Source organism: Macaca fascicularis, chromosome 3 (genome assembly GCF_037993035.2).
Source record: "Macaca fascicularis isolate 582-1 chromosome 3, T2T-MFA8v1.1".
NCBI classification, from domain to species: Eukaryota; Metazoa; Chordata; class Mammalia; order Primates; family Cercopithecidae; genus Macaca; species Macaca fascicularis.
Window position 1 is genome coordinate 119,236,895 of NC_088377.1, and position 19,258 is coordinate 119,256,152.

At 33.2% G+C, this 19,258-nt stretch overlaps 1 protein-coding gene across 29 annotated transcripts in view; it reads right to left on the bottom strand.

Moving 5' to 3' along the window:
* Positions 1 to 737: 737 nt before the first annotated feature.
* Positions 738 to 19,258, bottom strand: part of PHF14 (PHD finger protein 14) — a 231,232-nt gene continuing 212,711 nt past the window's right edge. For all 29 annotated transcript variants that reach the window (XR_012432625.1, XR_010585764.2, XR_012432626.1 and 26 more), the window contains one exon: positions 738 to 940. Coding sequence is in view for 25 of the 29 variants with exons in the window: in XM_074035430.1 (XP_073891531.1) it covers positions 866 to 940 (75 nt within the window). In the remaining 4 variants the exon portion in view is untranslated. The remainder of the gene's footprint in view (positions 941 to 19,258) is intronic.

The following is a 19,258-nucleotide window of genomic DNA, read 5'->3' on the forward strand; positions in this document are numbered from 1 at the left end:
TAAATAATCAAACAAAGACATCTGCCAAAAACATTTGGCTCTGCAGATAGCAAGCAGATTCATTGCTCTTCCTGTCGTAGGCAAATGGCAGCTTGGAAATTAGAACTGGGGAGAGTAAAGTGGCTGGTTATTGAGAGCTCTGATAAAGATAGGGGACAGATGAATTTTGAAAAATTCCTAAGCCAAAGACATACATACAAGAACTAGTCTTGAAATGTCCAGGAAAAGTGTGTGGGACCTTGCACACAGCAGGTCCTTAGTAAATGTTTTATAAATTATAAATCATGGCATTACTTCTGCCAGAGAATGTTAAATTATCATTTCTTTTTAGTCTTTCCCTGCAGTCCTAGAGTATCGTGTGATACATAAATATATGAAATCAGGAAACAGTATTTCTCCTTGTGGCATTGTCTGGTTTTAACCACTTTCATGTGCAAGCATTCCTTGTTCATTTTTGAACTATGTTGGTTTTTCTTTATATTGCAAATCAGAATTCTGTTAAGGCCCTTAAAGAACACAGAGTCTAGTAAGGAGAAAAAGGACCAAGAGAGTTTTTTTTTTTTTTTTTTTTTAGGTCATTTAAATGTGTTAACAGGTTACAAAAAAATAACATTCTGTCTCTGTTCTCAAATTTGAGTCAAAAATTTTTCTCCTTTTAAGAACTTTGAAAGATCCAGTTTTTAAATAAAAAAGTCGAAATTACTCTAAAATATATGAATTCCAAATACAAGCTCGTATTTCATTTTGAATGACTTTATTGAGAACGTTTTGCAAATTAGATTTTACAATTTAACATTTTACAATTAGAAATTTTATCTGTTATTACATAAGCTGCAAACTTTTCAAAAACGCTACAGAAAATCTTTTATTTCTTTGGATTTTTCTGTTCCACGTTGAGTTCCTGAGATATATTTTTTCTTTCAGCTTCATTTTCATCTTCCTGTGAAATAAATTTTAGAAAACATTAAAATATAAACTTTAGGACATTTATCAGCTATATTTAACACATTTTAACTGTATTGTAGAACTATGAACTACTGCGATTTCAGTAATCCTAAACACAAATGGTAAAATTATGTAACATTTAAATATTTGCAGTAGGTGCTGTTTTATAGTACACATTAAAATTTTCTATATGTTTTTAAAAGCAACCAATTTTAACAATGCCCTAAAAATTACTTTGGAAACACCTGCCACTGAAAAGTGTTCTTTGCAGGGGATGAACTAGATATTTTTACTTCACTGCTTGATAAAAAGCAATAAATATAATTTCTAAGACACTTCATGTGCTTCAGCATGGCATTTTTTGTCCCATCTAGTACACTTTCTTGACAGGTGTGCCAATTTTCCAATTACTTGTACCACCATATGTTATCTGAAGATCAGTGAGGTCTAAAATAGGAAACATGTGCATGTCAGGCTTAGAATGCTTACAATCTTCTACAGTTTCGATTCTAAGTGGTGGCCTCATAATTCATAGCGGGTTCCTGTGGAACATGGTGAATAGATGAAGTGACATCATAATGTCTGCTTTCATAGAAATGAAGTGCATTTTCTGTTCAGTATTAAATGGTAACCTTCAAAGTATAAATAATGAGAGTCTGGAAAAATATTTCATCTTACAATTTGTAACCCATCTCATCATACATGTTCCCTCAATAACACCCAAGTACAAAATGGTCTTGCTTTCCTAGTATTTCTGATTTATCATATAAGATTACCTATTTTTATTAACTGACATAAAGATACTCTTCTGAGTTAAAGCATAAACATCAATTTCTTAAGTATTTCTAGACAACAGTAATAATGACCAGTATCATCAAACATATCACTCTATCTCTGTATCTGATGAAATCAAATAATTGAATTAAATAATTGTTGAGCTTTACTTTTTGAATTGACTTTATTAAGTAAAAGCAAACCAAGGTATGCATATTTGTTTTCTATGACAAACTACACACTTGCCAGTAATCATTAAGGTGGGTGAAAAAAGCTTTTTTATATACTTTGTTTCTCTAAACTCAATAGAATCTGTGATTTACACTTTGTTAACACTGGGAAAGTAGAGACATTATCAATATTATCAACAAATCTGAATCATTATAGATACATAGAACACCAGGAATGGGGTTTTGAATATCATTTTGGCAATGTAACTTTAATATATTTTTCCAAGTATGATAGCCACTGTGTGTCATTTCATTTTTTCCCTATTTTATCTCCTGTGAATAGATATATTCAGTTAAGTTTGACTCGTGAAAATTTATTAATGAACATGTGGTTTACACTTTTAGACAAAAGTTCCTAGAGATTACATTTTTATCTATCTATGCATCTATGTATCGATGTATCTATCTATCTATCTATCTATCTATCTATCTATCTATCTATTTATTTATTTTGAGATGGAGTCTCACTCTGTCACCCAGGCTGGAGTGCAGTGGTGCAATCTCGGCTCACTGCAAGCTCCGCCTCCCGGGTTCAAGCCATTCTCCTGCCTCAGCCTCCCGAGTAGCTGGGACTACAGGCGCCCGCCACCACGCCTGGCTAAGTTTTGTGTGTTGTTAGTAGAGACGCGGTTTCACCATGTTAGCCAGGATGGTCTCGATCTCCTGACCTTGTGATCTGCCCACCTCGGCCTCCCAAAGTGCTGGGATTACAGGCATGAGCCACCGCGCCCAGCCTAGAGATTACATTTTAACTACATTCTAATAAAAAGTAAATCTTACTCTTCACTTTCCCCTGTCTTCTTCAGGAGCGACACTTAGAAAGTGTTAAATCTGCAGGTACCAATGGCAATACATTTTTGATATGTAGCACTGAATTTGTCCTTATGTTCCTCAAAGGAAAGTTTTATCTTCTGTGTCTTAGACATTCCTACCATCTAACAGGGCATACTTAGTATATAGTTGTAGTACAATCAGTGTTTTCTGAACCATGTGAAACAGTGGAATAATGAATGAATAAAAGGTATGCCTGAATTAATACATAATTTGGAAAAGCACAATATTGTTCTTAACTATCGTAAATTAAGATTGCTAGTACTCACACTTCTAGCAATCTTAACTTACTATAACAGCACTGAAAATAAAAATAAGCAAAAATGTTTGAAGCAACATAAGTCAAAATAGCCATTATCAACCTCATACCCTTTATAAAAGAAAGATGGAGCCTTTATCACACGGACAGTCTACTAAGTTTCTACACCACATGACTTCCCGATTTAACAAGCTTGGTTATCTAGTTTTCTCTAGCAACCTTCAATGCTGCCCTAAGTCAAAATAGAAATGTAAAGACTTAATTATAACTCTGAGGACTAGGAGGTACTTATACACTTTGTTTTCATATTTAACTATGGATACAAGTTATTGGAACATTGTTCAGTGAAATAAAAATTTGCAACTTCCATTAATTCGAATATGTTTTAATATATGGATAAGATATAGATAGATATGCCAGTTAAGTAACATTCCTTAATACAATGTTTGTCTTTTTGTTGTTGAATTTTTCTTAGTAATAAAGTACAGCTTATAAATGCATGCCTTAACACTGCCTGCTATTCAGGACAGGTACATAACTGTTTCACACCTTTCTTTGTGCTGAGGATTTGTCTTAAAACATCTTGCCTTTTATGCTGTTAAGTCATTTATATAACAAATAAGTGCAAATCTCTTTCTTCCTTTCAGAAGGATAGCTGTACCCTAGATGCAGAAAAGGATTATGAAGGGGTGAAAAAGGCATTCAACTCTAATTGCTAGAGTATAATACTAAAATTGCTATAATATAACATTACCAAAATAATAGTAATAGATTTTATCACAAATAAAAACATTAATATTTGATCTAATAAAGCTCTAGGGAAGTCTTTTTGGAAGTGCTAATTTGTGTTTTTAACATTGCAGGTCAATTTTTCTAAGAACTGTATATGCAGTTCCAGATTAATAAAAATCTTTAAAGTGACTCAGACAGCAAAAAAATATAATTGATAAATGACTGCATAATACCAAAGCATTTCTTTACTACTGGATATTATAGGCAAGTAAAAATGTCTTCTGATATATAGCAGGGTTTTTGTTTTCTCTCTGCTGAGATAAGACATCTGTTTGTTTCCCAATGAAAGAAGACCCTAGCTACACGGATCATTTTTTTAGTGACAGCCCTGACAAGTTTGACATTTGTTTCATGAAGTGTTCTGAAATAGTCGTGAAGAAAATGTACCCTTTGAGGCTACTGGAAAGTAGACAGGCTTACCTCTTAATGTTTAAACTTGTTAATTCATATTCTAAAAAAACACACTGACTGTAACATCCTTGCAGATCTGCTAGTTATATGTGAAATTTCAAGACTGTGCACTCAATTAACAGTAACACCTAGAATATCAAATGACAAAATTTGGTTCCTTAGCCTTGCTCTTTTTACTTTGACAGAACTGTAGTGAGAATGGTAATTTCTAGGCACAGATGGACCATGTAATAATGGGCTGATACTCCAGGTGGCAATATGAGACTGAGTTATTCTAACAGAGAAATTAAATAAAAACACTGCCATATTTATCTTATTACTAAATAAAACTTGCAAGATTTTGTTTAAATGTTAGTCAGCTTGCTCTATCAATTTGTGATACAGGAAAACCTCTGTTTTTCTTTATTTATAAATGTGATTTCGTTCTCAAGATAGTTCAAATAATTGATGGCAATTAATAAAACGTATCCATTCTTTTCCTTCCTCTTAGGAGGTAACCAGCTCCTAACAATGGTCAACTATTTTAGCATCTGGAATTTATATCACTCAGGTAATACTTGGATACAAATTACACTCTATGAGTACAGATAACTTTATGTTTACCTTGTAGATACCCAAGTTTAAAAGATTTCTTAAAATCTTGTAATCCTTTATATAAAAGGATTATACAAAGGGGCAACTCTCCCTATTACTTCTTTGTATCTTTATAGATGTTGATGTAAGGACCTTTATAATGGAGAAACATGGCAAACACCACCTTAACCAAATGGTCAAGGTTAATATCACCAATAATATATATTAACACCCTGATACGATGTACTAAAAAGGGTACATCACCTCTGGTTTGTGGTATCCTTCCCAACAGTGTACAACCTAATTCTAATCTGAGAAAACATCAGATAAACCCCCTAAAATATAATTAAACAGTAGCTTTCAAAATGTCAAGGTCGGCTGGGCACGGTGGCTCATGCCTGTAATCCCAGCACTTTGGGAGGCCGAGGCAGGCGGATCACAAGGTCAAGAGACCAAGACTATCCTGGTCAACATGGTGAAACCCCATCTCTACTAAAAATACAAAAATTAGCTGGGTGTGGTGGTGCAAGCCTGTAGTCCCAGCTACTGGGGAGGCTGAGGCAGGAGAATTGCTTGAACCCGGGAGGTGGAGGTTGCAGTGAGCCAAGATGGTGCCACTGCACTCCAGCCTAGGCAATAGAGTGAGACTCCATCTCAAAAAAAAAAAAAAGTCAAGGTTACGAATGACAAGACTTGGAAATATCACAGACTGGAGGAGACTATTGGGACATGATGACTGAATGCAGTGGAAATCCTGGACTATATATTTTAAGGACATTAGTGAGAAAACTGGTAAAATTTTAAAATGGTTCGTAGAGTAGTCAGTAGTAGCCTCTCAAAGTTAATGTCTTGCTTTCAGTAATTGTACTACGGTTACATAAAATGGCAACACCACAGGAAGCTGGATAAAAGGCAAATGGGAAATTTCTATACTATTTTTGCAATTTTTCTGTAAATTTAAAATTATTTCAAAGTAAAACGATTAAAGAAACAGAAAGTAAAAATGGCTACTTAATGAAAGTTTCCTAAATTCAAATAAAGTAAGTAAAGTGTATGGGCAAAGATTTTACGAGAAAAGAAATGCGACACACCTGTAGCCTCTACACTGAAATATTCAGCTATAATTAATAGTTTGCTTTCCATCCTTCTACCCCAAATTCCTAAGTACCTAAAATGTTCATAATGGTGATATTATTGATTTTTATTTTATCTGTGCTTTGCCACATTTTCTTGCTTTCCCACTGTGAGCATAGATTACTTTCATAATCAGAAAATATAGCTTTCTTTTACTAAGTCCCTTTATAATTTGGCCATATGAATAAACTATTTCCAGAAATAAGTAAGAGTTACAAGACTCTATGATTACAAAGAGAAGATGTCATGTGTTTTTATTTTACCAAATATGTTCTTCATAGCAGGCAAACATACATGGAGGTACAACAGTAAAATGAGGTCAGACGGTGCAGGCAGGCACTAACTTAAAATGTTTCTATATTCTTATGATATTTTCTTTAGATTTTAAATATTCCTTTTACTAACCAGACAAGCAACAGTTATTATAACTGGATCCAAATTAATAGTCAGAATTATCTCTATACTTTAATAATGTTTCTTTCAAAAGTGCAAGCATATATAGCTTTTAGGGAAAAAACATGTAGACAGTCAACCTGTTCTAACTGTTGGTAGCTACAGAAACAAGTGTAGAAAAACAGATAGACTACATCGTTTCAATCTGTGGTCAAAAAACGACATTCTTTTATTCATTTGAAAACATACGCTAGATATATAACTCTCAACAGCATTTAAAACTGTGTTTTTAATACAGAAATATGCTAGTGCTGCACAATGAAGAAAAAATTTATCTTAATAACTGGAAAAATACTGACGATAATGAAAATGTTTTAGGCAAAATGAGCACACTGCATGCTTCAGCCTGAAATTAATTAGAGTTTTTAACGTTTTACAATTTCACCATAATTCTTTAAATGGTGCATTTACTTCATAGTAATAAACACTTGGATCATTAAGTAAAGTGCAAAATGTGTGTGATATGCTACATTTAACAACCTTTGGCCTTTTTTTCCCTATACTTCTGCATTCAGTTTTCCAAAGCATTGAATAAGCAATTGAAGACCACAATTAAATTTCCTGACTTTGCATATTTGAGATTCTTATTTAATTTAATACAAAAGGCAATTAATATACCATTTTACAACTGAATTCCAACTTTAGTGAGCCATGATAGATACTGAAATGAACTTACAAGAAATGCTTAATTAAATTTACTGTAAAAAGCGTAAGAATTTTTTCGTATGACACAAGTTGCATATTTAATTAGAAATTCTAAGGCTATATTATGAAATTAAAGTAACTTGGGATGTTCTTAGTAAACTCAGCTCAAACACATATATCATTAAGTAGAATACAGCTCTTTTTTAAAACCTTACCTTTTTTCTCTATTTAGTGATTCAAACAAAGGATAATCAAAGAGATCTCCTTTTATTTAATACTACAACATTACATTCGTTATTTATTAATAGGAAATATTTTTTACATAGCAAGTAAGATAGAAAACAGGCAGTAACAAATCTCTAATTTCATGTATGAGAATACATAAATAACTATTTCTTTTCTTGAGCAATCACTTCTCTCTCCAATTCATGATTCTGGAGCAGATTGAGTAGAGTAAGTTTTTAGCTCCATCTGTAACTTTTTACTTCTTTGTGGCAGCTTTTCGTAGCAAAGAAATGGGGCAGTGGTGGTGTGTGCCTGTAATCCCAGCTACTCGGGAGTCTGAGGCAGGAGAATCACTTGAACCCGGGAAGTGGAGGTTGCATCGTGAGCCGAGGTTGCACCAATGCACTCCAGCCTGGGCGACAAGAGCAAAACTCTTATCTCAAAAAAAAGAAAAGAAAAAAAAAAAAAAAAACTTTGGATTTCCCATGTATGACCTCAGATCAAGAGGGACTCCCTCTGTTCTGGGAAAAAAAGGCCCTAAGGATTGGCATAGCCATCTGAAGAGGGCACATTTACACTAAGGGCAACGAAGATCAGTGAGTGAAAATAACAGTGACAAAATACGATAAAGAAAGGAAAGGAAATGAATGATGGATGATAAGCATGAGTTAGGGTAGACTCTTAATGGGCACAATCCCAATTTGATAAATTTATACACTTCCATAAACATGAAAAGCTACAACTTTTATAATGGATATTTTTAGGTGTTTAAGACATCTGGCCAGGCGCCGTGGCTCACACCTGTAATCCCAGCACTTTAGGAGGCTGAGGTGGGTGATTATCTGAGGTCAGGAGTTTGAGACCGGCCTGGCCAGCATGGAGAAACCCCGTCTCCACTAAAAATATAAAAAAATTAGCCAGTGTGACGGCACATGCCTGTAGTCCCAGCTACTCAGGAGGCTGAGGCACAAGAATCGCTTGAACCTGGGAGGTGGAGGTTGCAGTGAGCTGGGATCGTGCCACTGCACTCCAGCCTGGGAGACAGAGCAAGACTCTGTCTCAAAAAAAAAAAAAAAAAAAAAGAAAAGAAAAAGAAAAGAAAAGACATATTTAAGATACGGTGCTAATCTGAAGGGGCTAAGAATATTGTAACAGCCTTTTCTGACAGGTGAATTCTTTTATGGTGGGTATGTTTGATAACCATGACGAACTTATGGTCTTGACAACAGAAAATTTTCCTTTGGGTAGTAAACTACTAATATCTGGGAAATATGCATGAAAGTGTATGCTAGAAATCTATATTAGAGGCTCCTACATTGGTAACCTTCCTTCATTTATAATTTTTTTATTTAAAAGTTATTACCTGCTTTTGAAATATTTAGGCAAAAATAATGTCTAAAAATGTTATCTGAAATCTAAATATAGTATTTTTATTTAAATAAAATATAATATTTTTATCTAAAAGTTATTACCTGCTTTTGAAATATTTAGACAAAAATAATATCTAAAAATGTTATCTAAAATCTAAAAATAATATCTAAAAATGTTCAAGATAGGCAAGATCACTAGTCAAATTACAGTTCCATACTCAGGAGATTTTCAGATTGAATAAAAATCAGTGATTGGCCCATTAAAATTTTCAGAGACATAAATGACTAGAAATTACTCAGCAATAACTAAGTTTGTCATACACACAAAAAAACAAGTATATTACTTATTCATTAATATAAGCAATAATCATGAATTGTTTAGGATTGGCCATTGTGGAAACAATGCCTTCTTTAATAGGACATGACAACATTTTGTTTATCCTTCTCACTGGACAATGAAAAATTTAATACAACACTCAGCTCATTGTATCAAACTTAAAACTTGTATTGAGAGAAAAATGTTTTTTTGCTTAGTCAGACCCTAAAATTGAGTTTTACCCAACTTCTATACTGCCATTAAAAAAAAGTCATATTATCTTTATTCAATAAATGGTGCTGGTAGCTGGCTAGCCATATGCAGAAGAATGAAACTGAATCCCTATCTTTCACCATATGCAAAAATTAACTCAAGATGTATTAAAGATTTAAATGTAAGACGTCAAACTATAAGAATCTTAGAGCAAAACCTAGGAAACACCATTCTGGACATCTGCCTATGGAAAGAATTTATGACTATGTCCTCAAAAGCAACTGCGACAAAACCAAAAATTGACAAATGGGACCTAATTAAACTCAAGAGCATCTCTACAGCAAAAGAAACTATACACAGAGTAAATAGACAGACTACAGAATGGGAGAAAGTATTCACAAACTATGCATCTGACAAAGATCAAATATCCAGAATCCATAAGAAACTTAATTCAACAAGCAAAAAACAAATGGCTTAATTAAAAAGTGGGCAAAAGACATGAACTTCTCAGAAGACATACAGCCAACAAACATATGAAAAAATGCTCAACATCACTAACTGTCAGTGAAATGCAAATCAGAAAGATCTCTCTTTTGAGATGGTATCTCACTGGTGTGAGATGGTATCAACGAGATACCATCTCACACCACTCAGAATGGCTATTATTAAAAAGTCAAAAAACAATGATGCTGGGAAGGCTGCAGAGAAAAGAGAATGCTTATACAGTGCTGGTGGGAATGTAAATTTTTTCAGCCACTGTGAAAAGTAGTTTGGAGTTTTATCTAAGAACAGAACTACTATTAGGTCCATCAATCCCATTACTGGGTATATATCCAAAAGAAAACAAATCATTCTACCAAAAAGACACATGCATTTGTATGTTCATTGCAGCACTATTCATAATAGTGAAGACATGGAATCAACCTAGGTGCCCATTAATGGTGAACTGGATAAAGAAAATGTACACATATACCATGAAATACTATGCAACCTTTAAAAAGAACGAAATCATGTCCTTTGCAGCAACATGGATGCAGCTGGAGGCCTAAATGAATTAACTTAGGAACAGAAAACCAAACGCCACATGTTCTTATTCATAAGTGGGAGTACACTGGGTACACAGGGACATAAAGATGGCAATAACAGATACTGGGGACTAGTAGAATGGGGAGGGAAGGAGGGAATAAGGGTTGAAAAACTAACTACTGGGTACTAGAGTCATTCCCTGGGTGATGGGATCAAGCATACCCCAAAACTCAGCATCACACAATATACTCATGTAACAAACCTGCCCATGTACCTCTTGAATCTAAAATAAAAGTTGAAAATTTTTTTTATTAAGTTGATAGAAGGGGAAAATTGTTTCTCATTCCCTTTTTATTTGCGTTTTGAATAAAAAGGAATATATTTTCATCTGTTTATTATTATAATTTTTTCTTTCTATAAATTGCCTTTCCTAAATTTTCTGTACTTTCAAAAATTAAATTGAACTTTTAATTTTGAGATCATTGTAGTGCACATGCAGTTGAAAGAAATAATACAGACATCCCTTGTACCTTTTATTCTGTTTCCTCCAATAGTAACATCTTGCAAAACTGTAGTGTAGTCTCATAACCAAGATACCCACATTGATAGAGTCAAGAATGTAGTTTTCCTAATTTTGCCCACTTTTCTATTGTGGTAATCATCTCTATTATGATTGGTTTGAATATTTTCTTTGAAAATTAAGAAAATCATTTCATAATATACATTTTTCTCTCAGAAATAAACAGAAAAATAACAATCATCATCTTTGGCCATTTTAATTGACATCACAATAAAAAGTAGAAGAAAATGCTAAAAATATAATTTTATATTTCCTTTGCTGAGTCTTGATGTTCTAGGCAAACCATGGCACATGTTTACCTATGTAACAAACCTGCACATCCTGTATCCCAGAACTTAAAAAAAAAATTATAGATCATATCATGTCAAAAACCAAAAACAAACAGAATTTATATAAATGGCATTGTAACAATCTTAACATCACTTTAGAATAAATAACAGATATTCAAAAAATGAAAGTAACAAATTTTCTTAAGGAAAATAATATTAGCTACATAAGAACTTGATTTAACTGTATCAAGTTTATAAGATTCAGAGTGAAAATTATAATTTGCATTAAGATATAAAATAGCCTGATTTAAATATTCCAATACTTAAAATCTTTTAATATTATTACTTCTGAGGCCAGATAAACTGTAAATAGTTTAAAATGACAATTTGGAGACTAAGAAACAACTCAGTATCTAAATAACAAAATGTCTAGATAAAGATTTTCAGTTAGGAAATTTAGAAACTGTTTAATATAAGATGTCCTCAATGTACAATACCCTCGTAAGTAGAATGGTGTCAAGGTATTCATTTCAAAAGCCAATCAAATTCATAGATGGACTTCAGGCTAATCTGTAAACAACTATGACATATATGGAACATCTCTCTTACTCTCTTTATATTTTTCCTTAGAGACATCAAGTCATAGAACATTAAAGGTGAAAGAGTCCTAAGATATCTTATTTAAATCCCCATTGTATGTATGAAAATACCACTAGATTGATAAAAATATGAAATCAATTTCTTCACCAAACTTTTAAAACTGCTTAGTGACTTAAAAATAAAACAGTTCCCCAAACTGTCTTCCAAACTAAAATGATTTAAAACTACTTTGTTAAAGCAAAATAAAAAAAAGTAACTTCATAGTGGAGAAAGCTGACAAATACTACCTTGACTGATCGACCAAGGCTGACATCACTAGTAATGTATAGTATGTATACTGACATTATGTTCCCCTGCTCTGATGCACAGAGAAGCGACATCACTTATGATCTATGGTAGCCTTCCCATTAAGGCACAAATTCAGTCTAATGATGAGAAAATATTAAGCAAACCCAAATTGTGGGACATTCTACAAAATAACTGAAGAGTACTCTTCAAAAGTGTCAAGATCATGAAAGGTAAGGAAAAAGTAAAGAACTGCCACAGACTGGAAGAGATTGAGGAGACATAGTGACAAAATGAAACAGGAGATCCTGGATTGAATCTTGGTCCAGAAAAAGAACACTAGTGGCAAAACTGGTAAAATACAAATAAATTCTACAGTTTATTTAACAGTATTATATTAAGATTAATTTCTTAGGTTTGAGAATTGTTCTGTGCTTATATAAGATGTTAACCTAAAGAGAAGTTGGGTAAAGGGTATATCAGAACACTCCATTTTTTTTACAACTTTTTAAAATCTAAAGTTATCTCAACAACAACAAAAAAAAACAGACAAACATCTAATTTTTGTTAGATGATTTAGAAGTAAGTACATTTGATTTCAAGTACTATAAAGTTACCTGCCAAAATAATGTGCAGAGGCAATCAGAGTTATGGAAACCGGGGTTTCAGTATTTCTATGCTATGGAAAGCTCATTATAATGACTCCACACAATAAATGAGTATTTACTGTCAGCTAGTAGAATCATACAGTCATTCACTAACACTGAGTGATGTCTAACACATGAAATTCATTGTCATGTTTTTAAACTCATGCAGTTTGAGAACCATTAGAAAATTATTCAACTGTAACATGGTAAAAATGTAATATAATCTGTTTTTATTTCTTCAACTGTAGTTTCCTTGGGAGGTAGATGTCCTTATTAATACTGACATTTTATCTCAGTACATTTAATCAGGGGTTTCAAAACAATGTCTACTATGTAGGGAAAAAGAGGTACTTAAGAAATTTCTCCATAGGAGCATCATTAGAAGCATCATTTGATCTAGGGTGGACTGAATTAAGAATAAAATGTCAAAATAAAGTAAAAATGTTTGGCAATCAACACTTTTTTTTTTTTTGGTAACCCATTGACAGACTTTATTGTATTGATCAAATAATGTTCTCATTTTAGAAGAGTTTGGGATATATTAAGTCCTTTGACTCATGTTAGATATTTTGTCTTTTTAAAATGATACTAACTCTTGAAGTCACTTCAAGAAGGATTCCTAGAATCCTTCCTTTCTTCCTCCCTCAAAAATTTATTGAACAATGATTGTGTGCCAGATACTAAGCAAGGTGTTGCAGAAAAATATGAATGAGATGTTTTATTGCCTAGAGGATCTCGTGCTCCAGTGTGGTAGAGAGGCATGCAAATAATCGCAGTGCAATGAAGAAAGTATATAATAAAGTGCATCAGGTATACATGGAGGTGATAAAGATAACTGAACCATGACAATATATAAGGACAGTATTTTTATGATTACTATGCTACAGAGTTCAGTTATGATATCAAAATAATATACCCTTCCTCGTGGCCAAAGGCGAGTGTTGTGAATCTTTAAAACAAATACTTCTCAATGTAACTTATACTGCTCTTTTAACGTAAACTCAACATCAAGGACTATATGCTTTGGAAATAAACTTAAGTGTAGAAAGTGAATTTCTAAAACTTTACTACCAAGTGAACAGATTAAGTTGCCTCAAATATCCTTATTTCAAATGGAATTTTATTTTCCCCAGAGTGAACCCATTAATCTTCACAGTTTTATTGAAACTTAACAGCTCATTAGACATCTTAGTAACACATCTCCTATGGCACATTAATTTTTCATGGATTAAAAAGAAGTTGAATTTGCTTCAAGAAAAATTTAAAATACGATTTTAGAAAATTTCACACAAAAAAATTCCTCAATAGTGGCACTTTATTATCAGTGTCAAAAATAATGTCCCTATTTTCACTATTTCCACATCTTGGATTTACTGGTTATGTCTTAGCTACTTTGCTTTTATTAAAGAATGATCAAATGTTTAAAACTCTTTTGAACTGTTACCATAATGAAAACCACCACTGGTATGTACTTAAATGATTCACAAAACAGGCCACTTTGCAAGTATCAAATTACTTATAAAGTTTGTCTGAAAATGCATTCATTTAGACGATGGTTTCTATTACCTATTAGCTACTCTATAAGTATAAAGTGTTTCCCAATATTTCATAATATAGGCTATAAAATATAAGGACAAAATTATTTTATACAATAAAATTTTAAAATGTCTTACTTGAAAACAGATCTCCAACATGCTATATATTCATTCCTGATATATATTCCTCCCTGATTGAACATCAACTAGCTAGCTATGTGTCAGGCACTGTGCTAATTGCTAAAAAAAAAAAAAAAATTGTGTATGACAGACACATCCCTGCCTTATGTTTACAATCTGACTAAAACAATTGATCACTCAAGTAACTGTATCATTGCAATTATGACACATTCAATGAAAGAAAAACATACTTCTATGTGACTATTAGTAGAAGGATCTAAAAATTTCAGCAAAGTCTCCTACTCTCCAAAAAATGATTAATACGTTGAGACATGAAGGATAAGAAAGAGTTGGTCAAGCAAACAATGGAGGGAAGAATATTCTAAGTAAAGGGAACAGTGGGAAGGGTAAGTCAGCCAAAGCCCAGTGAGAAAGAGCAAAGTAGTGGAAAATACCACAGAAAGGTTGGGAATTCTGCTTTTCTGGTTCTAGCACTACACAGTGCTCATGGCTGGTTACTTCTGACATACTTCGTATTTGTTCTGTTTCTTCTATGCAATTGTGTAGTGGAGGAAATTTCGGCTTTGTTGTCAGTGACTGGCAAACCTAGATTCATATCCTAACTGTGATACCTACACTACCCAAAAATACTTTGAAGAAATCACTTAAACTTTTAGAACCTCGTTTTCTCATCTATAAAATGGCAATAACTATTTTTGATGACTAAAATTATTAGATAAAATAAAATGTGAGGAGCTTAGCACAAATCCTGGCCCATAGAAAGCACAATAAAGTCTATTCTTTCCTCTCTCTAGGCTTAACTTTACGACAGGTTTTAATGATTAATGACATACCGCTGTAGTGAAGATAGGTACCTACAGATAGTAAGGATCCTCTTCAAAAACATTTTTTTGTTTGTTTGTTTTGTTTTTGTTTTTAGCTAGATAACCATCATCATGTTATTAAATAGAAGCCAATTCTACCTATGTCACTAATTTCTTGATCTTGCAATTCAACTGTTTGTATTACAATATAATTGTATTATTCATAGACAGCAAGAGTAAATAAATTGGGTGAATGATTACATTTAAAGACATTTGTTCCTAAGTAGTAACTAGGAAAAGGCTATTAATTAAATAATTCCTCCAAGTCACACCACGGGCATTTGATTAGCATTTTTAACTGAAGTTCTTCCCAGAGTTACTCCATAGTCTGCAAGATGCTGTCATTGTAGAGAATGTAAACTAATGCTCTTTCTCTCTGAATAAAGCAATAATGTTAGCATGATCGTCCAACTGATATGAAAACAATATTGGGAATCTAGGTAGGACCAATATAGATCTAGGTAGGACCATTATTTAGAAGACTAAATAATGATTTGGTACATAAATTAGACAAATATAGTTTATTAAATTGACTTAAGGCCTTTTTAGGCATATAGTTGCTTAAAAGAAAGCAGGCCATATTCTTACAAATACAAAGCATTTTTATCTTTGTAACTTTGATTTTTAGAAATACTGACTACTGGAATTGGAAGAGAAATTAAAAGTAATTTAATTCACCTTCTTGAAATGGTGTTTAATTTTTGTTTTTCTTTTATATATGGAAATGTGCAGACACGCACATACTCAAGTGGATGTGATTTTTAATTGAGGAACTCTGTATACATAAATGGTAAATATCAGTATTCCTTAATATAAATAAATACAATAGTAATTATTTAGTAAATAGTCCAAGTTATAGCAATGAAGTTTCACTGCAATGTAAATTCCATATAAATAACCTGGTTAAATGCATTAGTTTCTTTCAAATGTGTTGTCTATCATTATCATGGTAGACCCTATTGGAGACATGAACTGATTCTGGATAAGACATGTATGGAAGCCTACAGGGGAGCTTCTGGGAAAGTATTCCTTATTCTTAAAACACACACACACACACACACACACACACACACACACACACACACGACAGGGACCACTTCCATAGGCTTGCCTCTATGTATTATAATGTGAGGACACAATACTTTGAGACCGTGTAGCCATCTTGTGGCCATGGGAGTAAGTCTAAGGTTAAAAGTCAACACACTGTGAATCCTGTAACTACTCAATTTTCTCAATTTTGAATATATGGGGTATGAAATATTAAAGTATGTAGGTTTTCTGTTAAAGAATCCTTACCAATGACAATATTGGCCTCTTAAATTTCTTCTAGTTCTATGAGTTTTTCCCTTATCTTTAATGCTGTCCTTAGAACTCTACTATCCTTTGGTAAAAGTTAACTGGAGATGACTCTAAATGGCCACAATTGCTAACTACTTTATGATGACTTTCTCATTTATATCTTCAGCCCTCACATCTATACCATGCTTTAAACTCATATATCCAACTGCTACTTGTCTCCACTAAACTTTTTAATTAGGACCTCAAACATACCATGTACCAAGCCAAATTCTTGCTTCCCATCCCTTGACTTCCCCTATCCACACTAAAAAAGCCTTATACCTCTCTTGGTCTGTAACTCACTTGTTCAAACACAAACTCTAGGGGTCATTCCTTAATTCCTCTCTTTCTCTCATACTTTATAGCCAACTCTTGTTGTCTTTATCACCCAAGGTATCTAAAATCTGTTTAGTGCTTTCTGTCTCCACTGTTACCATCTTAGCTCAAGCTATCATGTTTCTTGCCTGTGGATTAATCCAATAGCTTCCTGATCAGCCTCCTTGTTTTGGTTTTATAACTGTATACCTATTCTTTATATAGGAGGCAGTAATCTTTGTAAGATACACATTACATCACAATCCACCCATGCTTGAAACTCCCTAGTAGCTTTGTGTTTAGGGTAAAATTCAAACCACTGCCATGACCTAGAAAGTACATCAGCAGGCCTTTCTCACCTTTCTGGCCTCATTGACTTCTCCAATCTGGTCACAAGTTCAGTTTCTTCACCTGGCTCCAAACATGCTGCTCTTCCCTCTGATTCCTGAACAAAGTGCACTAGATGTTTCCTCTGACTTTGATTCTGTATGGCTCATTTTTCTTGTCATGCAGGTTCAGTGAATGAGGAGTTCTTTGACTTTATGTCCAAAATCTGCCCTTCCTCCATCACTCAGATTGTTTTCCATAACATTTACTACAATAAAATGATCATCTACTTGGTTATTTACAGACTGTCTGTCTTCCTTTACTAGAATGCATGCTCCATGACAGCAGATTTTCTGTTTTTCTTACTACAATATCCTTAGAAGTTAGTCTTATTCCTATCATATTGTAGCCTTTCAATGAATAGTTCTTACAAAAAGTTCTTGAACATATGAATGAATTCCCTACTATATAGAAGCATGGGAATCAAGTAAATAATAATTTCGACTTTTGAGTACGTCCTAAATATATACAAAATATATAATGAATATATTATTAAAGGCTTGTATTTACATTCGTTATTTATAATCCTCACAAAAGTCAGGCAAGATAAATATTATTGTTCCTATGTCCCACTGAGGAAATTGAAGATTGGTGACACTCAGGAACTGCCCTTGGTCACATATCCAAAAATATTAGAGGAGCTAGGATTCCAAACTCAGCTCTGACTACAAGAAGTATTCTCTTTTCAATATACCATACGCACAGTTAGAATTGCTCATGATAAATTTTAAAAGCTTCACATACTTTTCCAAAACAATTCAATTTTTGCTCAATGGATACTGACCAGATTATTATTCAGTTGTTTTAAAAGGTCCTAAGTCTATCTTGCAGTACTGATCAAAAGCAATTTTCAAATCCCAAACAGCTTGACAGTTCTGCTACCTGAAGATTATTTATGAAAATTTTGGTAAACATATGAACTCTCCTAGTTTTTCAACTATTCTGAAAATATTTAGGATTTATTGTGGTATACTTCTTAAATCTCATGAGGATGCAAAAATAGAAGAGGAAAAAGGTACATTGGGAAAATATTACAAGGATCAGCTTCTAAGGAACATAAAATTCTGTCATTACCTTGGAATGACTGTTCTTATGTCTTAAAATACACTCATATAGTAGCTTTCTCCATTCTTTAACAGCTACTTACAAAATAAGTTATTTCCAAGCAAGAAAAAAATTGCCTTTTTTGTAAGAAGAAGAATCACAAGCCTCTACAGAGCCAGGTCCACGCAGGACTTGGGGGGCTCTTGGGAACATTGATAGCTCAAACTCAAGAGTCTTAAAGGAAAATCTCAAAATACTATTAAATTGACTACAAAACTCTGACACAATGCTACAGTTAAAAACAACAACAACAAACATGAAGTTATAAATTTATTTATTTTGAGACAGGGTCTTGCTGTTGCCCAGGCTGGAGGGCAGTGGTGTGATCATGGCTCACTGCAGCCTCCTCAACCTCCTGGGCTCAAATGGTCCTCTGGCCTCAGCACCCCAAGGAGTTGGAACTATAGGTGTGCACCACCACAACCAGCTAATTAGTTTTTATTTTTTGTAGAGATGGTGGTCTCACTATGTTGCTTAGGCTGGTCTCAAACTCCTGGCCTCAGGCGATCCTCCCACCTCGGGTTCCCAAAGTGTTGGGATTATAGGCGAGAAACACTGTGCCTGGCCTGAAGTTATAAATTTAAGTATATAAAAATAAGAAAATATATAGAAGTTAATGACTTCATAGTGACACTATGTGGCAACCACGTTGTTCAATAAAAATACTTTAAATGTTTAGTAAGTGCTATTTCTCATAATATAGATGTTCAACAATTACTCAAAAATTTAAATTTATATTTCTTCATTGCATTATGACAGGTTTTTTTGTCCAAGATTTTATTTTGCTTTTCTTATTTTTAAAATTATTGATGTATCTTTTATTGTAAACAGAAAACCCATTAAGACAGTGTAGTTAACTTTTAATTTTCTTTTAAAGTAGAAAATAAACTGTACTTGAATGTTTGTACATTTCAAACTTTCAGGATTGTTTGAAACCTTATTAACATAGTGAATTTCAAAAGACTGATTAAACCCGGAATACAAGTGAACCACAGTA